The sequence below is a fragment of the Cololabis saira genome, chromosome 18, assembly GCF_033807715.1.
Source record: "Cololabis saira isolate AMF1-May2022 chromosome 18, fColSai1.1, whole genome shotgun sequence".
In the NCBI taxonomy this organism is placed as follows: Eukaryota; Metazoa; Chordata; class Actinopteri; order Beloniformes; family Belonidae; genus Cololabis; species Cololabis saira.
In genome coordinates this window covers 32,099,622-32,126,928 of record NC_084604.1, presented here as the reverse complement: position 1 = coordinate 32,126,928, position 27,307 = coordinate 32,099,622, and the positions used below count along the sequence as shown (strand labels likewise).

The 27,307-nt window shown below is 40.9% G+C and overlaps 1 protein-coding gene across 1 annotated transcript in view; it reads left to right on the top strand.

The window, feature by feature from the left end:
* The window catches only part of LOC133418472 (bromo adjacent homology domain-containing 1 protein-like), a 30,874-nt gene that overhangs the window by 685 nt on the left and 2,882 nt on the right, over positions 1-27,307 (top strand). The window contains 4 exon segments of the mRNA XM_061707165.1: positions 16,778-17,798; positions 18,735-19,486; positions 24,586-24,944; positions 26,448-26,607. Of these exon segments, the coding sequence (XP_061563149.1) occupies positions 16,798-17,798; positions 18,735-19,486; positions 24,586-24,944; positions 26,448-26,607 (2,272 nt within the window). The 5' untranslated portion in view covers positions 16,778-16,797.

Genomic DNA, 27,307 nt, shown 5'->3' with positions numbered 1-27,307 from the left:
GTGTAAATATGGTATTTTTGACGGGGTTTTACCTGAAAGTTGAAGGCAGAGGCGTTGAAAGGCGGAGAAGATGAGGCGTAATTACAGGTGTAATGCGGGCTGTGAAGGCGCCTCTTAACGCTGCTTATTAGTTGACTGCTCATGTAATGTTGGGTTGTTTTTTGGGTTTTTTTTTTGAGAGCTTGTTGGAATATAGCGGGTGCTGATATCAGTGGCGTCAATTCAGTGGAAGCTAAGGTATGGCAAGGTTACAAGTCACAGAACTTAACTAGAGTATCAATCAACACGTACAGCAAATACTCATCACAGAAGTCTATGTAGCTTATCTGTGTGGTCAAGAAAATTGGAACTTTTTCAAATGCAGTCTCGCTCACTGCAAAAAGTTTAAAAAAAAGGAATATTTGTCTTATTTCTAGTTAAAATGTCTAATTTTTAGTCAAAAAAAATCTCATTACACTTAAAACAAGAGTCATCACCAGAAAAAATAACTAATTTGACAATTTTCACCTGTTTCAAGTAAATTTTCACTTGAAATAAGTAGAAAAATCTGCCAGTGGGACAAGATTTATCTTCTCATTACAAGCAAAAAAATCTTGTTCCACTGGCAGATTTTCCACTTATTTTAAGTGAAAATCTACTTGAAACAGGTGAAAATGGTTGTTTTTGAGTCTTGTCTTAAATGATATGAGATTTTTTTTTACTAAAACTTAGACATTTTAACTAGAAATTAGACAAATATTCTTGTTAAGATTTTCAGTTTTTGCAGTGTATAATAACTAGTGAAATCAATCATGTTGTTCTGATTTGCATTTGTAGTTATTCTATATGTATTAAGTAATAGAATAATCAATACAAATAGACACAGAGTAATTCCATAAATGTATTTAAAAAACAAACATTTACATTTTCCCTTGAAGCCAAGGTGTGGCGGCTGCCATACCCAATTGACGCCCCTGGCTGATATCTTGCTGCAGGTTGTGTCTATCATTTGACACGTGAAGTGAACAATCCGACCAGAAAGAGCCTTTACCCTTGTCACCTCTCGTCTGATGTCTTCTTTGAAAAGTTAAAAGCAGCGGAGGAAGAAACGGGCTTTTCACAGCCCTAAGTTGAGTAAAGTGGCAATAATAGGGTCTAAAATTACTCACTTCGATGATAAACTCCGATATGTTAAGTATAATGTAAAAGAAATGTGAAATAAATTATTTAACCTTTATTTACCCAGGCAAGCAATTTAAGAACACATTCTTATTTGCAAATGCAGCCTGAACAAAGAGTATAAGCACTTTGAGGGGAGAGGGGAAGGGGGGTACTAGAAATAAAAAAACATGTTATGTAAAATTGCATAAAAATCAGTACAATAAATATGTACAATGAATATAAATACAAAAACATTAAGACAATGGGATGTGGCAAGTCGGTCTGATCAACAGGTGCAAGAGTCAACTGTAATTTGTTGCAGATTTTGATTGAAGACAGACTGTGATGTGAGGGCAGAGAGTTTGAGAGTGTTTTGTAGTGTGTTGCAGTGTAGTTACAGTCGAAGTGAAAGCATATTTGGGTTAGCTAAGGAATTCCAGCGGCCCGGTGTATTTTCCCATCATGCACTAGATAGTGCATTTGTTGACATAACGTTTTAAGATAATTGTTCACAATCTGTTATTTTTCATCTTTTTTGACGTATCAACATTATTACTTACACACTGTGGTTATTCTGTTGTTTTTTTTAATCGTTTCAAAATAGGGGGTGGTTGGTTTTTGCACCGTGAGTGAGAACGCAAATACAGCTAGTTGGATCCCTTGGAGGCTTGTTAAACCTGCTGATTACAAATTCTTAGAGCCATAATTAATGGGATAGAATGAAAATGGATTAATTCTATGAAGAAGTGTTGATTTAGCATATTATTTGTGAGTTCAAGAGGAAAAAGCATATTAACTGAAGTCAGAACATAAAACAATAAAGCTAATGCTTACTTTAACTGCCTGTAATGAAAATGTTACGTTATGGACTTGAGACTATTCAGGGGTAATTTAGAATGACTTAGAAGCAGTTAATTGAGGGGTAATGTGTCGTCTAAGATGGTTTAATGTTAGCCGACGTCGTCTTGTTAAAAGTGCTACTTTGACTGGTTTTGGCAGCTGTAGTTTTTCTCTTCTCTTACTGGGCCTGCCTTCTGTCTTTTACTGTGCACCGTAGCTCACTTCAATGCCTGGCTACAGTACTGTACAAAAGTCTCAGGCAAACCATGTCCTTTTCTTTTACTAACGTTTAAATGACGTTCATATTATATTCTGGTTTCTAAATAGCCAATACAGGAACTTTTTCTCTCTTAAACTTGAATGGAACTGAATCCTAACTAATATTGTAAATGTCTGTATATGCAGTCTCTTTTAAAAAAGGGTTAATTCCGTGTTAGGTTTGAAGGACATCACACTAAATAATAGTTTTTGCTTGGAGTCATTTTGTTCTGAACATTGTGTGACTTTGTTTTGGGTCCACATGATGTTGACTTTGAATGAGATGGGCTTGTATAGTTATTAGGGATCATTAAAACATGGTTAATATTCATTTGATTAATTGCCAAACTAGGCAGTGCGGTGGCTTAGTAGTTAGCACTGTTGCCTCACAGCAAGAAGGTCCCCGGTTCGACTCCCAGGCCCAGCAGGGTCTTTCTGTGTGGAGTTTGCATGTTCTCCCCGTGCTTGCGTGGGTTTCCTCCGGGTACTCCGGTTTCCTCCCACAGTCCAAAAACATGCATACTAGTAGGGCTGTGCGATTAATCGATTTTAAATCTAAATCAGATTTATTAATCAAGACGATGTTAAAAAAAAGGAAAATCGGAAAATCGATTTTCCTTTTTTGGAAAATCGGAAAATCCATTTTCGTTTTTTGCAGCTGGCTGCATTACAGACAGAGCTCGTCTAGTCATCTTTGTTTGCAAGAAAATTGTAAATGTTGTCACTTTACTAAACTCAAGGAGGATTTACAGTATCTTTCAATTGCACTTCATTCCCGGGTTTTCAGAGAAAAAAAATCTGGATTTTATTTTTGTCCAAAATCGCCCAGCCCTACATACTAGGTTAATTGATGATTCTAAATCGTAGGTGTGAGTGTGTCTGGTTTTCTGTTTATATGTGGCCCTGCGATGGACTGGCGACCTGTCCAGGGTGTACCCCCTGCCTTTTGCCTGAATATAGCTGGGATCGGCTCCAGCAGACCCCCGTGACCCTGAAAAGGATCAAGCGGGTATAGATAATGGATGGATGGATAATTGCCAAACTGATTTAAGTCATCATCATCTAATATTATGGCTCTATTTTCCCTTTTTTTTTTTTTTAAATCTTGATAAAGAGACAGTAAAATACATATGTATTGTCATTTAAATGTAGTTAAAACCACAAAACCTGGGAATGGGATGCCTGAGGGTGCACCAACATCATGCCCGGACTAGGGATGGGCGGTATGGACCAAAAAATGTATCACGATCGATAATTTCTGGCATTTATCCCGATAACGATAAAAATGACGATATACCAAAAAAATACCAAAAAAATACCAATTCAACTCCACCTTTTTAATTATAAATCTATTACCACATTCAGTCTGTCTATTCTTTCTTTCTTTCTTTCTTTCTTTCTTTCTTTCTTTCTTTCTTTCTTTCTTTCTTTCTTTCTTTCTTTCTTTCTTTCTTTCTTTCTTTCTTTCTTTCTTTCTTTCTTTCTTTCTTTCTTTCTTTCTTTCTTTCTTTCTTTCTGGCTCATTTCCTTCTTTCTTTCTGGTTCATTTCCTTCCTTCCTTCCTTCCTTCCTTCCTTCCTTCCTTCCTTCCTTCCTTCCTTCCTTACTTACTTACTTACTTACTTACTTACTTACTTACTTACTTACTTACTTACTTACTTACTTACTTACTTACTTACTTACTTACTTACTTACTTACTTACTTACTTACTTACTTCCTTCCTTCCTTCCTTCCTTCCTTCCTTCCTTCCTTCCTTCCTTCCTTCCTTCCTTCCTTCCTTCCTTCCTTCCTTCCTTCCATAAATCAGCTTCACACAAAAACGTCATCAACTGGAATTTATCGTTTTTACCGCGAGATGACAAATTCTTACCGTGGGGAATTTTTTTGACGGTTTATCGTGAACGGTAAAATATCACCCATCCCTAGCCCGGACACAGTATACAGGTTGATTGGTACAGATGGTCCAGTGAGCCACATCCTAAGACTTTTGCACAGTACCGCATCTATTAAGTAAATTAAACCATCTTAGAATCATATGTTACTTTAATATTAGGCCTGTTGTTATTATTTAGTAATGATTACATCTTTTTACTGTTGCATCTTGGTTGATCTATATTAATGTTATATAACTTGCTGGCTTGTTTATATTTTAAACCGGTAATCCAGGGTTGACACAGAGGTACTTTCCACTTTTTTCTCACCCCAGTAAGGTTCTGGGTTTGGACCTAGTAGCGAGCTGCAGCCTCTGCGTGCAGAGTTTGCGTGTTCTTACTTCATCTACAGGTTGTTTCCAGTTCAAAAAGATTGCATGTTGGGTTAACTGGTTATCTAAATAGGCCTTAGGTGTGTTTGTGTACGCAGTTGTCTCTGCCGTAGCATCAACTTCTGCGATAGCCCAGCGAGCTGGATGGATGACCACTGCAAAATAAATAAAGCTGTCAAGTAAAATAGCTGCTACTATAAAAGGGAGTGAGGTTCTCTTGTTCTCCTGCATTGTTAAAGTAACGCACAAGTGCATCAAGTGAGTGAGTGGGGGTGTGTGTGTGTGTGTGTGGGGGGGTCAGTATTTCACAAGAACCTGCATCCAATCAGGGATCGCAGAAAAAAAGGCAAGGGGGTGCATGGCTTGATCTAAATAAGATTTTTTTGTTTTCAGTAACATTTACTAGTAGTATCCCTAAGTACACACCAGCAAGTTTCCCTCTGCTTTTTAGGGGTACTATCTTCACGTTGTATGTTTTATTCGTGCACTAAACTGCGTCCACTTGAAGGGTGTATATTAGGAATGGGCGATATTTTACCGTTCACGATAAACCGTCAAAAAAAATCCTCACGGTAAGAATTTGTCATCTCGCGGTAAAAACGATAAATTCCCGTTGGTGACGTTTTTGTGACGTTTTGTGTAAAGCTGATTTATGGTTCTGTGTTAAATCCACGCACAACGTATGTGAAGGAAGGAAGGAAGGAAGGAAGGAAGGAAGGAAGGAAGGAAGGAAGGAAGGAAGGAAGGAAGGAAGGAAGGAAGGAAGGAAGGAAGGAAGGAAGGAAGGGAGGGAGGGAGGGAGGGAGGGAGGGAGGGAGGGAGGGAGGGAGGGAGGGAGGGAGGGAGGAAGGAAGGAAGGAAGGAAGGAAGGAAGGAAGGAAGGAAGGAAGGAAGGAAGGAAGGAAGGAAGGAAGGAAGGAAGGAAGGAAGGAAGGAAGGAAGGAAGGAAGGAAGGAAGGAAGGAAGGAAGGAAGGAAGGAAGGAAGGAAGGAAATGAGCCTGAAAGAAAGAGAGAGAGAGAAAGAAAGAAATTAGCCTGAAAGAGAGAGAGAGAAAGAAAGAAAGAAAGAAATGAGCCAGAGAGAAAGAAATGACCCTGAAAGAAAGAAAGAAAGAAAGGAAAGAAAGAAAGAAAGAAATGAGCCAGAAAGAAATGAGCCAGAAAGAAAGAAAGAAAGAAAGAAAGAAAGAAAGAAAGAAAGAAAGAAAGAAAGAAAGAAAGAAAGAAAGAAAGAAAGAAAGAAAGAAAGAAAGAAAGAAAGAAAGAAAGAAAGAAAGGAAGAAAGGAAGGAAGGATGGATAAATTCCTGTTGATGACGTTTTTGTATTGGTATTTTTTTTATCGTTATCGGGATAAATGCCAGAAATTATCGTGATAATTTTTTTGTCCATACCGCCCATCCCTAGTGTGTGTGTGTGTGTGTATATATATATGTATATATATATATATATATATATATATATATATATTATATATGTATGTATATATATATATATATATATATATATATATATATATATATATATATATATATATGTATGTGTTTTTTTTTTTAAATGTGTCAGTCATTCATTTGCACATATAAGTTAATTTTGCATGCACCTTGGAATCAGAATTTCTCCCTACGTTGCCTGGCAACGTCTCACTAAACAGGATCGGGAGACTCAGCCACGAGTTGCAACCCTGATCAGAAATCTTCCCCGATTGCTGTCAGAGACTGCTATTTAAAACAGTGTCCGTGAAGACTGCTTAGCTTTTTCTGTGGGGCCACCTCGCTTTTACTCTCACTTCCGTCTGTATATTTATAATTTCTGTGTCATTTTGGCTGTATTTCCTCTCTGTTGTCTCCTCCTTTCTCTTTCTTTTTCTGTCCATGTTTAGCATCTGTCTGTCTGCATTTCTGTCTACTAACCGTTTAATCCTCACCCAACCAATCGTAGTTCCAGGAGGTACCTAACATAACAAGCAGTGACTCCACGATGAAGCCAATATATAAATATCCTATAATAGTTATTTATTAATGATGTTATCCCATGTTATTCTTCTTGAATAATGAATGATCTTTGTGCATATACCAGATATAGCTTTTTTCCAGGAGGACTTGCACAAAAACATTAGTAAACACTTAAAAAAAAAACGGAAATTATTGTCTTAGCTCAGGTGTAGCTTTTGTTCGAGACTAGTACATAAGGTGACTTTTATACCAGAGTTGTTTGTCCTCGTGTCGTCGAATCATCTGGGTTTCTGTTTGACACCACCTCGAGAGGAGACTTGAGAAACAGTCTACATACTGAGGAATTGATGTTCTGCTTTCCTACCAATTAGAGACAGAGTGCAGGGTCATTGATCTTCCTGCGAATGTGAAATTACTTCCTGAGAATCATCAGGCATGTGTTTAAAGTACCAAATTGTCTCTTTGTCCGTAAGCTGGCACACACAAGAACGTCTTCCAGGTTACACCTATGAGCGCTTCTCTTCAGGTGGAACATTGTGCTTCAGGGTTAGAAAAAAAAAAAACAATAAAAGGGGTTATATTTGCACAGAAATGCAAATGCAACTTTAAAACAGCCTGCAGTGATTGATTCTTGATTATTCAGGTACTTAAGGTCCTTCATCTGATAGATTCGGCGACAAAATGTTACGCGCTTATCTTGTACTCTGGTTAAAAATGCAGTGCAAACGCCGCTGAATTTTAGATTCGAAGAATGTTGGTGTCAGCCTGCGAGGTCGCACCACTATAAACTAATTACATCTTGCCTGAGAAGCAGAGCCGGGAGTTAGTTACCCTGTGACACTGCGAGGATTGAGAGCGATGCATAAACATGCACACTGCTGAGCTTTTCATTCACGGAAGGTGCCCACTGTTTCGTCAACAAATTACAAGTAATATTGATATTGCCTTCTTGGGTTTTAGGGTATTGAGACTATTTAAGAAATGTAAATGCAAATGTTTACTACTGCTGTGGACAGGCTGGTTCAGGAGCCCTGCGGCTTACTGTACGTCTCACTGGCTTTTGCCAGGTTGTCTCATACACGCTCACTGCTTTCCTGCTGCAGGAGCCCCGTCAGAACAAGTCCAACAGAGTCCAACACGTCTGAAAAGTCTTCCGGGATTTGACTGTTAATGAGTTTTCAGTTTGGTCGATTAAAAGTGTTTACGCTGCAGACGAAGCCGATCCTTCGGAGCGCTTCGCACCAAAACACAAAGATCTTAACAAACACAAGAAAAAACTTGATAAAAAAAAAAAAAACTGCGATAAGACGTGGCATCGTTGCCATGAATTGACAAGTATAATCTAAAACTCATTAAGGAAAAGTGTGAGCTGTTATCAACAAAGCCATTACTTTTCCAGAGATGAGTCTGCCAATAAAATGCAGGCCAATTGGCCTTAAGCACATACAGGCGAGATACTGCATGGCCAGAGGGCCAGAAGTGTCTTTGCCCCCGCCGACTCTGTCCCTTCTTAGAAGAAAAGAAAATGTGGTTATTTTTTGGGGGGGGTTACAGTCAATAATCCACTTTTTATACTGCAGTTTAACTTTAATATGCGCATAGAGCGCTGTCTAGATATGTCAGTAATGATGGCAAAATCAGACCTGAAGTGAATGCTTTAAAGTAGGGATGGGCGGTATGGACTAAAAATGTATCACGATAATTTCTGGCATTTATCCCAATAACGATAAAAATGACGATTAAAAAAAAAATACCAATTCAACTCCACCTTTTTAACTATAAATCTATCACCACATTCAGCCTTTGGAGCAAATCACTGCTCTAAAAGATACTAAATACTACTAAACGTCATCAATGGGAATCTTTCTTTCTTTCTTTCTTTCTTTCTTTCTTTCTTTCTTTCTTCTTTCTTTCTTTCTTTCTTTCTTTCTTTCTTTCTTTCTTTCTTTCTTTCTTTCTTTCTTTCTTTCTTTCTTTCTTCCTTCCTTCTTTTTTCCCTTCCTTCTTTCCTCCTGCTCTCTCCTTCCTTCTTCCCTTCCTCTTTTCTCCTTCCTTCTCCCTTTCCTTGCCTTCCTTCCTTCCTTTTTTCCCTTCCTTCCTTCTTTCTCCTGCTCTCTCTTCCTTCCTTCTTCCTTCCTTCCTTCTTCTTCTTCCTTCTTCCTTCCTTCCTTCCTTCCTTCCTTCCTTCCTTCCTTCCTTCACGTACGTTGTGCGTGGATTTAACACAGAACCATAAATCAGCTTTACACAAAAACGTCACCACGGGAATTATCGTTTTTACTGGTAAATTATCACCCATTCCTACTTTAAAGCCACTATGTAGTAATTAGAGTTCCAGTTACAATATTTCTTTATAAACAGAGTCCCTATTAAAAAACAATATACATATATATATATATTATTTTATATAATAAGGAAACGGCTGATGAAAGTAACGGCAGCAGGAAGTCACAGGTAGTGCAATATTTGCAAGACTGTTGTCTATTGTTTGAACAACTGATCACAGAAATGACAAACTGGGGCTTTGCAAGAAGCAAAACCCGGCCATCCTCTTTTTGAAAATCACACCTTTTTGACAGCGTATAAATCTTGCTGATGTGGTTACAATACGTCATTCCACACAGGTTATGTGTATAACACTTCCCGACTCACCTTCTCCTGAACTCGCCCTCAGGGCCGAGGTGACACATAACACGCCTTGCGTTTATGTTACCAGAGCCCTTTTACTGTGGGGGATACCCCCGTGTTTAATAACTTAATCTAGCATGCTGTCTGACCTTTTTTTACATAACTGACCAAAGGTCACACTTCAAACTGACCACGCCAATTACTGGCCTCCAAGGGTAATACAGAAACGTGGATCAAGCCTAATGTACACAGAATGGCAGTGGCTGGAAGTCGATGATGTAACCTGAGTGCAACCAACCAGGGGGAGTTTTTGGGTGTTTGAAAAGTAAACGGATGATCACAGTAACATCAGGCATAAGAGGCAGAGAAACGTAGCTGGGGTATAGGAATGGGTGATATTTTACCGTTCACGATATACCGTCAAAAAAATTCCCCACAGTAAGAATTTGTCATTTGTCAATTGTCAAATTCCCGTTGATGACGTTTTTGTGTAAATCTGATTTATGGTTCTGCGTTAAACCGGCACACAACGTACGTGAAGGAAGGAAGGAAGGAAGGAAGGAAGGAAGGAAGGAAGGAAGGAAGGAAGGAAGGAAGGAAGGAAGGAAGGAAGGAAGGAAGGAAGGAAGGAAGGAAGGAAGGAAGGAAGGAAGGAAGGAAGGAAGGAAGGAAGGAAGGAAGGAAGGAAGGAAGGAAGGAAGGAAGGAAGGAAGGAAGGAAACAAGGAGAGAAAAGAAGGAAGGAAGGGAGAAAACAAGGAGAGAAAAGAAGAAGGAAGGGAGAAAACAAGGAAGGAAGGAAGGAAGGAAGGAAGGGAGAAAACAAGGAAGGAAGGGAGAAAACAAGGAAGGAAGGAAGGAAGGAAGGAAGGAAGGAAGGAAGGAAGGAAGGAAGGAAGGAAGGAAGGAAGGAAGGAAGGAAGGAAGGAAGGAAGGAAGGAACGAAGGAACGAAGGTATGAGCCAGAAAGAAAGAAAGAAAGAAAGAAAGAAAGAAAAAAGGATAAATTCCCGTTGATGACGTTTTTGTGTAACAAACATGGCGGATCTGAGAGCGAGATAGATTTATAGTTAAAAAGGTGGAGTTGAATTGGTATTTTTTTATCGTCATTTTTATCGTTATGGGATAAAGGCCAGAAATTATCGTGATACATTTTTTAGTCCATACCGCCCATCCCTACTGGGGTATGTTATGCCGATAGCGCCCCCTGACTCGCCTCCCCTCCCCTCTACTCTGCTTCAGGCCCCGGGGGAGGCAGTAACACCCCCAGCATTTACATCGTCCCAGCGCACGTTAAACTCACCTTCTTCATCGGGCTGATAACGGGGTCCATTTAAAAAACGCTGACGATACCGGGCCAGTGAGTAGGAACCTTGTTGCGATCGCAATGCCCTCTTGTGGCAGTATTTATCCATGCTCATCAGGATCGATCACATCAGTCCATAGCAGCGTGTTTGAGTGAAGATGGTGTGATGTTCAAGGGTACATAAGGATGTTTTTAGACCGAGCATGTTCAACATAGGTTTGCTCTATCTTTTATGTAAGAGGAAGGAAAAACTCCCTGGAAAATGTCTTCTAGTTAAATCCCCGGGAGGACTGTGTACACCTACATGCAACAGTTGTGTAAGCTTCGTTTGAAGCTGGTTTTTATCATAAGACGTGATAACAAACAGAATGATGTGTTTTATTAAACTGTGTAAAGTGTGAGCGTTGGACTAGTTTGGGGAAATGAGCCTGTGGGGGGAAAACTTTTTCCCAACTCGGCTTTAATGAGAGGATTTCATTATCTGATTACGGCTAATCATGGAAAGTAATGCTTAAAGACAAGAAACTGTTGCACCAGTCATTTTCTATGTTTTGTGGTGCGGCGTCTGTAACTATAAATATATCTTTTTAAAAATGCCTTATCCTGTGATGGACTGGCGACCAGTCCAGGGTGAACCCCTGCCTCTCGCCTGTGATTAGCTGGGATAGGTTCCAGCAGACCCCCGTGACCCTGCAAAGGATATAGCGGGTATAGAAAATGGATGGATGGATGGAAAATGCCATATCACACTTTTGCCTATATTTTAAAATGCAGCTTTTTTGAGCAGCGAGGGTTCGGTGATGTTGTAAGGTCGTAGCTCGGCACCAAAGATGGTCGTTCTCTTCAGCAGCAGACACCCAGTATATTTAAGTGACATTTGGAGGAAAAAACAAACCATAAAAGAACATCTTATTACTTTTAGGCCCCGTTTACACAGAGCAAAAACTGTAGCGTTTTCATGCGTTTTGGCCGTTCGTTTACACGAAAACGAAGCTCAAAGTCACCAAAAACGATCATTTCTGAAAACTCCGGCCAAAGTGGAGATTTTCAAAACTCCGTTTTCACGTTTGCTTGTAAACGGAGGGAAACGGAGATTTAGGCTTCAGAACGTCACATTCTGCAACAGAAACGTCACCAGCGTCATTTGTGCGACCTGTGTTTACAATTTGTTTGGCCACCGTCAATATTTTCTTGTATTTTACCTGTTTTATATTCTAAAGTCACACTTAAAAGTAACTCCACTTCTCTGTCACTCAAACGAAAGACTCTTGTTCCGTCTTGGAAGTAACTGGCAGTCCAGGCTGATTTATGGTTCCGCGTTACACCAACACAGAGCTTACGGCGTAGGGTACGCGGCGACGCGCACCGTATGTAGGCTACGCTGTCGATTTAACGCAGAACCATATTATTCAGGCTTCACACGTGTCATTTGTTGACGTTTTTTTCCAGGGTTCCGATTGGCTAGCATGACTTTACGCTTCTCGTTACACTGCCCCCTGCAGGTTTGGATGCTCATAGCACCTTTACAGCGAATTTATGCAGGTTTGTGTAAACGAGGATATTTTTCAAAACGTAGAGGAGGAAATATCAGTTTTTGTAAATACCCGGCTATGTGTAAACGTGGCCTTAGTTAGCCCAAAACTGGAATTTAAAATCCACGTAAAATATTTAGTCTTCCTGTAATCTGACTGAATAATTTCTTAAAGTAGGACTGAAGTCTTTTTGCGCTTCTATTCACAAACACTGACTGTATATTTTCCGTTTTACTGTTATTTTTAAACTGCTGTTTCTTTTATTTTCCTCAGTTGTGTCCTTTTAGCTGTGCGTCTGTGTTGCAGAGCCCTTTGGGATGCATTTCTGCATAAGAAATGTACTTTAAAGAAGCTTCATGACCCCTCATTCTTTCGACCTATTACCTAAATTTGAAGACATAGGATATAAAGTGGCATCGTCTTTTTAGAAATAAACATACTTCTGTTGTTTGAGCTGCAGTTTCAGTATGTTCAAGAAGCGGTACCCCAGCCACTCTCCAGCTATATTTTAACTGCAAAAACAATTTCACAGTGGGGTAATCATACACAGCGAATCGAACGGTGGACGTAACGATTTTCTGTGTTAGCAGTCTGGTTATTTACACGGCCGTTGTGAAGCTGCTAAATTGAAGTGATTAAAAATGGCCATAAGTTTAAACAGGCATTTAGTCTGCTTGTTCATTTGTCTCGCTGCTGTCCGATGTTCATTGAGCTGAAGGTTAGAGGCTGGATTTTTCTCTTTTCAGAGTAAACGATTGGCCTTAACAAGCTGTTACTCGCATACTGTGTGCACATGGGGTGATAAGGCAACGAGCGCAGGGAATGAGTGCATCAGCATCTCCAATACGGCATCAAACACACACACAAACACATACACACACGCCAGATAAGACTTCTCACGATAAGGGGATTGCAGACAGACATTAAATAGCGGAGTTCACCATCCAGTCATTTTCTATGCTTCTTCATGGTCATGAATGGGGAGGGGTCCTAGGTGTCACTAAGCAAAGGTTGGGGTACACACACTGTATAAAAGGGACTGGACAAAAAATTAAAGTCTTTATTTTCTCTTTCTAAATGGCACCATGTTGGTAGGAACTGAGCCCGCCCAACTATAGTTAATCCATAAATGGACAAATGAACGAGCAGCCCTGGAAGCCCCCCTCACAACTCCATCCATCCATCCATTATCTATACCCGCTTTATCCTTTGCAGGGTCACGGGGGTCTGCTGGAGCCTATACCAGCTAATTTCAGGTGAGAGGCAGGAGTTACACCCTGGACAGGTCACCAGTCCATCACAGGGCCCTCACAACTCAGGCCACGTTTACACGTAGCCGGGTATTTATAAAAACGGATATTTCCCCCTCTACGTTTTCAAAAAAATCCTCGTTTATACGAAGCGGCATGAAAACGCTGTTAAGGTGCTATGAGCAGCCAAACCTGCAGGGGGCAGTACGGAGCGCGTCGCCGCGTACCCTACGCCGTAGGCTCTGCGTTGGTGTAACGCGGAACCATAAATCAGCCTTGACTGCCAGTTACTTCCAAGACTGAACGAGAGTCTTTCGTTTGGAGTGACAGAGAAGTGGAGTTAGACCCCGTCCACACGTAGTATGGTCCACCGGGTATGTGCTAAACCGAAGATATTAAAATATTAACGCGGCAGTTCCGTGGCGGCCGGGACACGGGGGGACTCGGGCTCGTTAACTGCGGCTTACAGAGAAGGAGACGCGCCTCCCGGGGAAGCTGCGCACCGCGGAGGTGCATCTTCCCCGGGAGGCGCAGATGATCTACAGGTTTAGAATGCTTATGAATGTGGTCGAAAACGCAGATCTTCGGTTATTTGTGGAAGGGTTTTTAAAAAAAAACGATGTAATGTGGATACAAATTATTTTATAAACGGAGGGGGGGAAATATTCGGTTTTAAAAATACCCAACTACGTGTGGACGGGGTCTTACTTTTTAAGTGTGACTTTAGAATATAAAATACAAGAAAATATTGACGGTGGCCAAACAAATTGTAAACACAGGTCGCACAAATGATGCTGGTGACGTTTCTGTGATGTTCTGAGCCTAAATCTCCGTTTTCCTCCGTTTTCCTCCATTTTCCTCTGTTTATACGCAAACGTGAAAACGGAGTTTTTGAAAATCTCCACTTTGGCCGGCGTTTTCAGAAATTATCGTTTTTGGTGACTTTGAGCTCCGTTTTCGTGTAAACGAACGGCCAAAACGCATGAAAACGCCTCAGTTTTTGCTCCTTGTAAACGGGGCCTCAGTTAGCTTATTCTAACCTATAATGCAAATTATTATTATTATTACTTAACATTCATTGTGATCAAATCTGCCCAGTAGGAATGGGCGATATTTTACCGTTCACGATAAACTGTCAAAAAAATTCCCCACGGTAAGAATTTGTCATCTCGCGGTAAAAACGATAAATTCCCGTTGACAACGTTTTTGTGTAAAGCTGATTTATGGTTCTGCGTTAAATCCACGCACAACGTACATGAAGGAAGGAAGGAAGAAAGTAATGAGCCTGAAAGAAAGAAACAATTCAATTTAATTGGTGTAGTTTAGTAGCATTTAGTATCTTTTAGAGCAGTGTTTTGGGGGCTCCAAAGACTGAATGTAGTGATAGATTTATAGTTAAAAAGGTGGAGTTGAATTGGTATTTTTTCTATCGTCATTTTTATCGTTACCGGGATAAATGCCAGAAATTATCGTGATAAATGTTTTAGTCCATACCGCCCATTCCTACTGCCCAGACATCGTCGTTTCAAATGTGTCACCTGAAACGACATCTGAAATGAGTCCTGGTAGGACTAGCGGAGCCCGACCGCGCCCTGTGAGAGGTCGGCCTTTTATCACGGTTATCAATTTGGAAAGGTCTGGAAATGTTGGAAGGTCGCTTGAAGGACGCAGACGCTTCAGTGGTGAAAGTTTAGTCGTTTGTATCAACTATGGAGGTTGTGTATGGCCCAAGGGAGGTTGTATCCACTGGAAAATAAAGTGGCGAAGGCTGCTCTGTCACATAGTCTTGGTCTGAAGAGCAGCATGAAAGCTAACAAGTTATTAGTGGTGGTGAGAACCAACTGAAAAGGGTGCAAGAAAATGTGCCGGATAGAAAATGACTGAGTGCCACACAGCTGAGGTCTATCATGCTGTCATGTTTCTTAACAGCTAGAATGAACTGAAGCCTTTACTGTAGGTGGTGTTCACAGGCGCCGCTGAGTGACGGCCCTGGAACTGGCTGTTTGCAAAGGAAGAAAGGAAGAAAAAAAACAATCTGGATAACCAAATTGTAAATTGAATGTCCACCTGAATGACGGCTGAATATCCACATATCCAAATATTGGGCTACTTTATTACAGCTCAGAGGTCAGGTTCACTAAATATCCTGAATGAAAGGTGTTTAACGTTGTCTGTCAATCAAAAGACATCATCCCTAATCACAGTTGTTTTTCTATGGTGTTTTTGTTTTAACCACGCTTTAAAGGGGACCTATTATGGCATCTAATACCTATTTTAAACAGGCCTTGAATGTCTTGAAAAACAAGTTTTTGATTGTTTTTGCTAAATAAATTAGAAATTCAGCCTCTGAGCCATGTCTTTATCTTCCCATTCTCTAACCTCATTATCTATGCGGGATTCTGAGGGGGCGGGGCTATGATAATGAGGCTCTGTGCTGATTGGCTGCCTGACGCGATGACGCGATACACCGCTACGGAAAAATGGCGGAAGCTCCGGCCGGCGGAGTTAGTTGTGGGCGTGGTTTCACGCATCGGAGGCCAACCAATGTAAATCGCTCCCGTCGTTACGTAACGACGGGAGCAGAATCTGAACGGCTCGTAGATCCACATCACACTGGACGGCTCATCCGGGCGGCTGTACAGACACTGCAGAATTTGGTTGCTTTCCTCCTTCTCTGAGTTGGCAGGCTGAGGGGAGACCACTTTATATATGTTAAAGCAAGAAAAAATGTGTTTTTTAATAATAGGTCCCCTTTAAATATGTTTATTTCTGTTACAAAATTGGACGATGTCACATGAGAGTCATTGGTAATTGACTCACGTTTTGGGTCAGCGCCTAGTGGCCAGTCAAAGAACTGCAGGTCCGATGTAGACCCTTGCGTACACCCTGGACAGATTTGAGCTCATCTCTCTTCCTGTATTGAATCTGATGGTCCGTTTATGATTATGTGACATAGAGCTGTGCGATTAATCCATTTCAAATCTAAATCGGATTTACTAATCAAGACGAAATCGGAAAATCAATTTTCCTTTTTTGCAGCTGGCTGCATTACAGACAGAGCTCGTCTAGTCATCTTTGTTTGGTGAAGAAAATTGTAAATGTTGTCACTTTACTAAACTCAAGGAGGATTTACAGTATCTTTCAATTGCACTTCATTCCCAATAGGGAAATTTGTTTGCTATTTTTCTTTAAAAATAAAGATAAAATATTTGAAACAATTTATTCCATTGTCTTTTGTAGTTTTACCAAAAAAATCTAAATCGAAAATCGGGTTTTCAGAGAAAAAAATCGTGATTTTATTTTTTGTCCAAAATCGCCCAGCCCTAATGTGACATTATAACAGCTATTACAGCTTTGTGTAGTTTTAGGTCGTAGCAGTTAAAGACTTCTGATATGAAACAACGCTAAAGTCTCCAGAATGATGATTGAACAGAGGTTATAAAAATGCACATTTGTTTTGGGATTCACAGCTCTCTGTGTTTATAAGTTTAAAACGTTATAATCCAATGAGTGTACCGCGTATTGGCCGTTCGGTAGTTGGTTAAAAGTAAGGAGGACTAAAACTTGAATTTTGACCTTTTTTTTTGTGGGTTTCTTATCCCCAGGCTTTGTGGAGAAGCATGTGATGACTCACGCCAGGCAGACCACGTCCCTCAGGCAGAGCCCCTGCAGGGTGGACTGGGGGGACAGCAGCCGTCTCTGGCCCCATGGTGGCACCATGGGCGGCGCCTGGCCCGAGCGCACGTTACGGTTCGGCAGGACGAAGAAAATCAGCGACATCGCCAAACAGGGGAAAGCCTCGGGTGTCCGGGTGAACGATAGGAGGAGACGAGCAATAACGACAGATCAGAGCAGACATTTTGACCAGGTTCGAGAAAAGAAACGGGACCGGAAGTCGTACCCTCTACGGGGGAGGGCCGGGAATTCAGATGAGGAGGGACGCAGCTGCCACGTCCTCCTCACGCGACTGGAGGAAAGCTTACGTGAGAAGGAAGGGGCTAAAGACAAGGAAGGGAAGGATGCTCGCAAATCCAAAAAGGGGAGACGCAAAGAAGCAAAGTCGTTACCAAAAAGCAAATTAAAGCAGAGCAGCCCGAGTTACGGCGAGTGCTCTGGGCTGGGAGGTCTAGAGCCACGCAAGCGCAGACTGGCCTCCCTCAACGCCGAGGCCGTCAACACTCTGCTGCTGGAAAGACCCACCGATGCCCAGCCCGCAGCCAAGCAGGCCAGGAAGCAGGAGGAATCCCCGGATGGAGGGCTTTCCCCGGGTACAGATGCAACCAGTGGCGGGGTCTCCGGAGGCCCAAAGGCTTCACGAAGGAACATCAGTAAAGTCTCCACATCTCCCAAGCGTCAGCATTGCCAAAGCTCTAAGCTGATCAAGAAGGCCAAAGTTAAACAAGTCGATAAAACAGCCGGGCTGAGCCAGGCGTGTTTGGATGCTCCTGCACCCAGACGACTGGCTGGACTCAACGCCGCAGCTCTGCTGAAGTTAACCAGCTCCTCCGCTACCAGTAAGCAGCGGGTGAAGGCCGCGCCGACGGCGACTGTCAGCTCGGACGGTGCAGCGGCTCCTGCCGCGGCCTCCGCCCCCAAGCAGCAGCCCCGGGTCAGACTCCAACACAGGTAGGGATGTTAAAAATTAATCGATTTTCGATTAATTGCCGTTAGGGCTGTTCGATTAATCGATTTTAAATCGTAATCGCGATTATGTAATTAGAACGATGTTAAAACGTGAAAATCGTAAAATCGATTTTTCACTTTTTTTTTTTTTTTTACCTTGTCTGCACACATATTAATGATTGATGGAAATACCTCTCAATACGTGCGACAAGTGCCCCATCGGAGAGGCTCTTTAGTGTAGGAGGGGGCATGCCATGTAACATGCCACCAGGTAGACCGGCTCGTGTTCCTTGCAAAAAACTTGCAAATGTGAATAGCAAATGTAATGACTGACATTACACACCTCTACCTCCTTCATGGGTTGCATTATTATTTAGCATGCAAAGACCCAGTTTAGTTTAATTAGAAAATGTCTTGTTTTATTTAATTGGAAATATAACTTACTGTATGTTTGCAAGTGCTGATTTGATGATTTTTTTTTTTCAGAGATAAAACTTTATATTTTATTATATTTTTTAAAACTTTTTTTCAACTTATTTTACAGAGTTTTGCACTTTATTCATTCATTTTTGGTTTAATAAGAGCAAAGTTTGCACTTAAAGCCCAATGGGGCAAATGTTCAATAAAAAAACTGCATATTTGAAATCATTTCTTTGCCTTTTGTCAATTCACAAAATAATCGTAATCGAAAATCGGATTTTGAGAAAAAAAATCGAGATTTTATTTTTGGGCAAAATCGAACAGCCCTATTTTGTATCAAATAAATATTTGATTAAGGAATACATTAAAATGTCCTTTGTATTTTATATAAGCAAAAAAAATTATGTTTGAATCTCAGATGGGGGAAAAACGCCGCTTATCAACTAATCGATGATCGATCGATAAGGTTATCAACTGTCAATTAATGAAATAATCGATAATTTGCATCCCTAAACACAGGGAGCATGTGCAGAAGCGGACGGGGAAAACAGCCACCCCCCGACCCGTCGGCTGCACGGCCTGCAAGAAGAAGGCCGACTTTGAGCCCAAGGTGGAGTGGGAGGCGGGCAGCTGCGTCCGCCGCCTGACCAAGCCGGGCTACCAGTCTCGCAGCATGCTGGCGTACCCGCTGAAGCAGGTGAAGGAGGAGCCGCTGGAGACGGAGCTGAGCCCGTACTACTGCTGCCCCCCCGAGGGCTCGGTGGAGTACTGCCACCGCCTGGCCTTCTTCCTCAGCCAGCAGCCCTACGGAGACTCGGACGATCCCTCGCTCAACTCAGCCATGACCCCCGTGAAGCGCGAGTGCCTCGTAACCTCCCCGTCACTCACACACCCCCACCCGCACGCGGCCCTCGCCCTCAGCCCTCACCCCTGCCTCTGCGCCGCCGACCCCTGCTTCTCCAGCTACTACGTCCACATCGCCCACCCGACACACACTGGAGCGTCCTCGGCCGCCCTCTCCTCGCGACCTCTCAACTTCAGCCCGTCGAGCTTGTACCCCAACCGGGTGACGGGCTCCAAGCTGCTGGGGCCGCAGGTGTCCCACTCCTCAGGGCTAGCCCACCCTGCTTACTACAACTCTGTGACTTCCCCGTGTTACGGCGAGGCCTGCGGGATCAGCGGCTACACCTACAGATCGATGCCGCCGGTCACGAGCAGAGGCTGCTCTTTCAACGCAGGATGTACTGGATGCACACACGGCATCAAGACAGGTGAGTGGAACCCATGAACCCCTTTCAAACCCTTTTTAACGTCTCTTAAAGCAGGGGTGTCAAACTCATTTTGCCTGGCGGGCCGGATTTGACCAATTTTTTTCTCGCACGCTCAAAATAACAAACGGTGCGAAAAAAAAAATTCTAATTTTTTTTTTTTACTATTGTTATCTAATCAAATATCAGTTTAGTTAATTTTAAAGAAAATATGCACTTTGTTTAAACTCTATGTAAAATATATTTCTTCAGGATCTTTTCTTGAAATTTCTCGTTTTTTTTTTTCAAATTATGAAAGTAATTAATAGTACTTTTAATATCATTTTACAAAGATAAACGGAAACAAGTGTTTTTTTTATATTTCGCTTTTTTATAGGAAATTGAATTAAAAGCTAACTCTTTCTTATTACATCCGAAAGTGTTTCTTTGTGATTTAGAGATTTTTCCAGTACAATTAAGTGTATTTATTTTTAAATATTGGCACAGATATTTACGTCATTGTGCCGAAAAAGTCAGCACTTCTCTTTTAACTGTTTTACTTTGTCACTATCCTCGTAATCAAAACTGAAATTCTCAGAATAAATATCTTCTATCATCTTTTTTAGCAGTGATATTTTTCCTGCGAAAATATATAATAGTAGAAAACTAAAAAAATGTCAAACTGCTCTCTTTGTGGAATAACGATGGATTTGTAGAAGAAATATATTATTGGATATGCTGCGATTCATGGCAATTATTTATGCCTTCCTTTTTAGTAAATTAACATTTCGGTTTTTTGCGTTGGAAACTTCTCGCGGGCCGCATGAAAACCTCTCTCGGGCCGCATGCGGGCCACGGGCCGCACATTTGACACCCCTGTCTTAAAGTAATCAAATCTTAGTGTTACGTTCATAAATGTATATAGAGAGAATGGGAAAAAAGCAGAAATGGCTCCATTATCTTCAAATCTGTGAGTTTAGGTATCACCAGAGTACATCCGGATGCAGGTATCAAACAGCCCTGATATGCAAGGCTCTCATCAGTGCTGGGTAGCAAACTGATGTTCCAGCTACCTGATAATAGCGTGCTGTAATCTTTCCAGGAAGTGCGGCTCCTTACCGTAGCAGGGTGTCTTCAGCGAGGCCTGGCTCGGAGCTGATAACTTCATCAACTCAGCAGGGGCAGAGTTACAGAGCCACAACTCAGACAGACGGACTCTTTTTATGTATTTTCATGACATTGAAGATGGCACACAACATTTGATGTACTTTGTGCACTCAGAAATCTTTCGTTTCAGTGATTACTGAGTCAAATACATTTGTGCTAAAAATGGGGAGTATTTAAATTGGCCCAATTCTGATAACAGTATCCTGAATACTTGCAAGGTATTGCTAATCTATCAGCATTTAGGTGCACCAATTTTATAAACAGACCCCCAAATTTTCCTTGTTCTTCTAAAATCCAACACATTGTTATGCGTTTTTGCAAATTACTGTTTGATTCAGCAAATGACACGAGTTGTTGGATTGAGTTAACATATAAACATTAATATCATGTGAGCAGTATGATGTGTTTTTAGTCTGAAATCCTCATTATGCAAAGGTGCGATTTTTCCCAGAAGTGGTACAAATGTTGCTAAATGTAACGGGAGCAACCTTATGAAGAAATTAATGAGCCATGAGGTGAACGGGCACGAGGACTTTACTAAATCTAGGGGGAAGACGGAGAACCGGTAGTGGCAAAACTGTACCATTTTCCATTCTGCTTAACGATTCGGTTCTTTATTGATTCCCTTATCGATTCTCATTTGGAAAAAAAAGCCAACAATGAGGCAACTGGCAGTAATATGATAAGCAGTGTCCGTTAGTTAATTACTTACCTGCAGTATTATTAGCCAAGGACATGCTAACGTTGCTGCTGCTGCTGCTGGGTTGAGTTACCTACGTTGGTCTGGAGCGGATCGAAAACGCCATATTCATTGATTGATATTGCTGTGTGCACAAATGTGTTTCCATGTTGGTAGTATTTCCTCCCTTTGACGAAATATTCACTTGGCAAGTATTGCAAGTTGCCCTGTTGTCGTCATTTTTACTGAAATGTAACCAGACTTTCGAGCGCTTGTATCGCTTGGGCGCCATATTTAGTTTTGACTGCTGGCTTATCCACATTGCATAGAAACATGCTTGATGACAACATTTGTGCCCACTGGGATCGAAAAGGGAATTGAAACACTGGGAAGCGGTTCTGAACAAGAACCGGTTCTCGATTCCCATCCCTAACAATAATGGACAAAATCATGTATACAGGACTGTCTCAGAAAATTAGAATATTGTGATAAAGTTCTTTATTTTCTGTAATGCAATTTAAAAAAAAAACAAAAATGTCATACATTCTGGATTCATTACAAATCAACTGAAATATTGCAAGCCTTTTATTATTTTAATATTGCTGATTATGGCTTACAGTTTAAGATTAAGATTCCCAGAATATTCTAATTTTATATTTGATATTTGAGTTTTCTTAAGCTGTAAACCATGATCAGCAATATTAAAATAATAAAAGGCTTGCAATATTTCAGTTGATTTGTAATGAATCCAGAATGTATGACATCTTTGCATTACAGAAAATAAAGGACTTGATCACAATATTCTAATTTTCTGAGACAGTCCTGTATATGCTGTTCCAGAGATGTGTGAAGGATGCTCTGGGAAGATCATTGGAGTTATTAGTATTATTGGATATTTTACATTACATTTTATTCAGCACACACTTTTGTCCAAAACAACACAGTCAAGTAGAGAGGAAAGAGAGGTGCGGAAGTGCAGTTTCTAAAGGAGAAAGGTAATCACAAGTGTGAACTGAAAAACAGTCAGAAGTGCAGATAGAGGATCCCATCAAATAGAAAGTGCAAAGGAGGATGATAGTAGATTATTTTAGGAGAGAAAGAGATGAAGATGAAAAAGGTGCATCTTCAAGAGCATGTTAGATAGAGAGGGACACCCCTGCTCTGATAGCGGCTGTCAGGTTGTTCCACCTGTGTGAGAATAATAATAATAATAATAATGAATTTAACTTGTAATGCACTTTACATTGAATGAATCTCAAAGTGCATACACATTCTCACCGGTGGTGGTAAACTACGTTTTGTAGCCACAGCTGCCCTGCAGACTGACGGAAGCGTGGCTGCCATATTGCACCAAACGGCCCCTCCGACCACCACCAAACATTCATACACATTCACACGGGGTGAGGTGTCTTGCCCAAAGACACTACGACAGCAACTGGGACGGAGCGGGATTCGAACCGCCAACCTTCCAATCAATGGACGACCCGCTCTACCACCTGAGCTACTGCCGTCCTGAGAACTGTGTGGACTGAGAGTTTCTTGTGCGGGGGGGGTTGTGGGCGGGGCACTGCCAGACAATATTCCTGTGAAGAATGCAACCAGCGATTTGGGGCTTTAACCTGTATGCTTGAGTCGGTGGGAACCAATCACGATATCAATCTGTGACACAGCAGAGGGGATTTAACTTTGATTAGAGCTGCTACTGATGGCCACTTCAGGGTAATTACCTTTTTTTTAGGTTCATTGAAGACCAGATGCGCCACTGTGATCTCAACCATCTGTAAACATTTTGCAGCACAAGCTAAAGGACCAACCGGGAGGGCATTCCAGTAGTTAAGGGCGGAGGATAACCACAGCCAGTACCAGGGCTTTGGTAGCATTGTTATTTAAGTACAACCATGATTATCTTTTTTTTTTCATGTAATAATTGTTTGACAACGATGCTAACCTGGTTAGAGAGCGATAGTTGGTCATCTATCTTGACACCCAGATCTTCCACCACCATGAAAGGGGTAATAAATGTAGAGGATATGTTGATTTTATGATCCTGCTGGACAAACTGATGGGGAGGAGTGACCAAGGGCTCAGTCTTGGAGATATGTAGTTGAGAGTGCAGTTCCTTAATTCTTGAGGAGATGTCACAGAGGCAGGTAAGGTCGACTGTTGGGGACGACAGAAAAGCTGGGTATCATCTGCATAGCAGTGATTCGAGAACCCATGCGAGCGGATTACTGGACCCAATGAAGTTGCGTAAATGGTAAATAGAAAGTGCCCCAGTACTGAGCCTTGGGGAACCCCTATGGAGAGTTATTGAAAGAGGGGTGTGTGCCCTCGTCATGCCACTATTAATGAAAGCCCATTGAGAGGATTCAAGCAACAGTGCTTTGTCTAAGATACCCATATGAGAGTGGACAGAGGGCAGAATACGGTAGCAGACTTAAACCTTGATAAAGAGCCTCTGGTTTATTGTGTTGAAGGGAAAACGCTTATGAATTCAACCAATCATCTGCAAGAGGAGGTTTATATTTTATCAAAAGTAGGCCTGTGTTGGAAAAAATCGATTTCCCAATTCTAAATCGATTCTCATATTAATTCCTAAAAATTGATTCATATGACTAAAGATCGATTTTTTTTTTTTTTTTTTCCATCATTACATTACAACTTTTGGTTATTTTTTTGTTTATCCCCAAAATATTATTTATTATTATTTAAAGTGTTAGGTTATAATTCCATAAATTGTCTATATTTCATTACTTTATAAACTGTCTTGGGGTTACATTTGCAAAAAATGCTGAAAACCAAATGTTCAAAAATTAAAAACTAAAATACGCCGAAAATGGAACAAATAAAAAGCGGAATGTGGGAAAAAATAAAACCGATAAAACCGATTTCATCCGTCTCTGTTTCCTCCCTGGATCTGTTTGGTAATTCTGACCCACATGATGTTTCTGAAAGCAGTTCTATCAGCATTCTGGGAGATGATTGGTCCTTACAGCATCATTAGCTGCCAATACTTGCTGTTTAATCTCAATATAATACTAGTAGTAATATTTTGCATAACTACAGTCATATAATTCATGCAACAGCTCAAAAAGCTGTTTTAATCACACTAACCCAAATCAATATCGGAATCGGATTGAATCAAATCTTGATAATCGATTCTGAATCTTAAGAATCGGAACCGAATCGATTCTTGACATTTGAATCGATCCCCGCCCTAATCAAAAGGTGTTTTAATCATTAATGACACTTTCCCCCTTTTTTTTTTCTTTTCCAGAGGGTTACTCCTCCCCTCAGGGTGATCACAACCCCTCCCTTCTGGTCGCCCCCTCCATGCCCCTCTCCAGTTACCCTCTCCCCAGTGTGCCCACTTCCACTCAGACTAAACCCCACCTGCTGACCCCCCTGTCGGGCCTAGACCCGCCCCAGGCCCGGTTAAAACTGGCCAGGGAATGCCCGCAGAGCCCCCAGGCCACCAACGGGTCCCTGTCCCTGGGCCGCACCCGGCTCCCCGTGAACCAGACGTCCCCCGTGCCGAGCCTCGGCAGCAACAAACAGAAGAAAGTCAGTCGCAGACGAGCCACCAACGGCTGGCGGCCGGTCGGAATCCCCACGGAGAGGGAGGTCTTCATCGCGGTAGGTTCCTTTGCAAAACTGTAATGCCGAAAGGAGCGAGAGATTAGGGAGCCACTTCTAATTGTCTCTGTATTTCACTGTATGATGATACCCTGCCCGATGTGCACATTAACAAAGCTCCCAAGCAGGATCACAGATGTGGAAAGAGAGAAAGGGAGAAGATTATTGCTGAGATCACAGAGCTTCATGTGATGCATGTGTTGAAAAAAAATCGATTTTCTGATTCTAAATCGATTCTCATATTAATTCCTAAAAATCGATTTGTATGTCTAAAGATTGATTTAAAAAAAAAAAAAATTATTAATTTTTTTTTTTTTTTTTTTTTTTCATCATTACATTTTTACCTGGTGAACTTTAATCCCAGTAGTCCCAGTAGTTTTGAAAACTCCTGAACTAAATTAAATTTTCTTTAGAGAAAATGCTGGACATTTCAGCTTAAATTTCTAAATGTTATATTAGTTCAATGAAGTTCATATAATCTATATCAGGGGTCGGCAACCCAAAAGGTTGAAAGAGCCATATTGGACCAAAAACACAAAAAAGAAATATGTCTGGAGCCGCAAAAAATGAAAAGTCTTGTATCAGCCTTAGAATGAAGGCAACACATGCTGCATGTAGCTATATTAGTTACTGTATAACTGGGGGAAGATGTTTTTTTCATTATGCACTTCGAGAAAAAAGTCAAAATGTTGAGAAAAAAGTTAAAATGTTGAGAAAGAAGTCAAAATGTTGAGAAAAAAGTCAAAATTTCGAGAAAAAAATCGAAATGTCGAGAAAAAAGTCGAAATGTCGAGATTAAAAACGAAAGGAAAAAGGAAGAAACAAAGAGAAAAAAGGGAAAATAAGAAAAAAAAAGAAATAAAAAGAGAAAAAAAAGGAAAAAAAGAGAAGAAAAAAGAAAAAAAGGAAGAAAAAAAGAGAAAAAAAAGGAGCCCTAGTGGCTCCCGGAGCTTTTTCAAAAATGTTTAAACTTTAAACATTTTAGAAAAAGCTCCAGGAGCCACTAGGGCGGCGCTAAAGAGCCGCATGCGGCTCTGGAGCCGCGGGTTGCCGACCCCTGATCTATATTTACTATAACTTGTTTGGTTTCTCTGTTATCGGACACGGTTTGTCATGAAATACCTGAAAAATGCCGGGTGCTTAGTGGCAAGCTGTGTGTCTGGTGACAGAATAAATCAGACAAGCTAAAATAATTTGTTTACTGTATGAGCTGTTGCAATTTCTTTCTTTTTTTGCACTTTAAATGGATATTGAAATGCCCATTTGAGTTATTTATTTCTTAGTTATTTCACAATAATTATTGTGAAATTATTATTTCAATAGTTATTTTACAGTCATATAATCCAGGCAACACTAACCCAAATCAATATCGAATCGGATCGGATCGAATCAAATGGTGATAATCGATTCTGAATCTTAAGAATCGGAATCGAATCGATTCTTGACATTTGAATCGATCCCCAGCTCTACTTCATGTGATGCATGTGTGCACTCCTGTGTCAGGGGGAAGAGGAAGCAGCCATGCGGCAGTGTTATGAAGGAGTGGAGAGGGACGGAGAAGTGATTCACGTTAGAGACACGGTGCTGCTGCGATCCGGCCCCAGGAAGAAGTCCCTCCCATACGTCGCAAAGATTTCAGCGCTGTGGGAGGACCCCAAGACAGGTACATGAGACAAGAATATATTAAAGAAAGAAGATGTTTGCTTGCAGGTAGGAATGGGCGATATTTTACCGTTCATGATATACCGTCAAAAAAATTCCCCACGGTAAGAATTTGTCATCTCGTGGTAAAAATGATAAATTCCCGCTGATGACGTTTTTGTGTAAAGATGATTTATGGTTCTGTGTTAAATCGACGCACAACGTACGTGAAGGAAGGAAGGAAGGAAGGAAGGAAGGAAGGAAGGAAGGAAGGAAGGAAGGAAGGAAATGAGCCTGAAAGAAAGAAAGAAAGAAAGAAAGAGAAAGAAAGAAAGAAAGAAAGAAAGAAAGAAAGAAAGAAAGAAAGAAAGAAATTAGCCTAAAAGAAAGAAAGAAAGAAAGAAATGAGCCTAAAAAGAAAGAAAGAAAGAAAGAAAGAAAGAAATGAGCCTAGAAAGAAAGAAAGAAAGAAAGAAAGAAAGAAAGAAAGAAAGAAAGAAAGAAAGAAAGAAAGAAATGAGCAAAGAAAGAAAGAAAAGAAATGAGCCTAGAAAGAAAGAAAGAAAGAAAGAAAGAAAGAAAGAAAGAAAGAAAGAAATGAGCCTAAAAAGAAAGAAAGAAATGAGCCTAGAAAGAAAGAAAGAAAGAAATGAGCAAAGAAAGAAAGAAAGAAAAGAAATGAGCCTAGAAAGAAAGAAAGAAAGAAAGAAATGAGCAAAGAA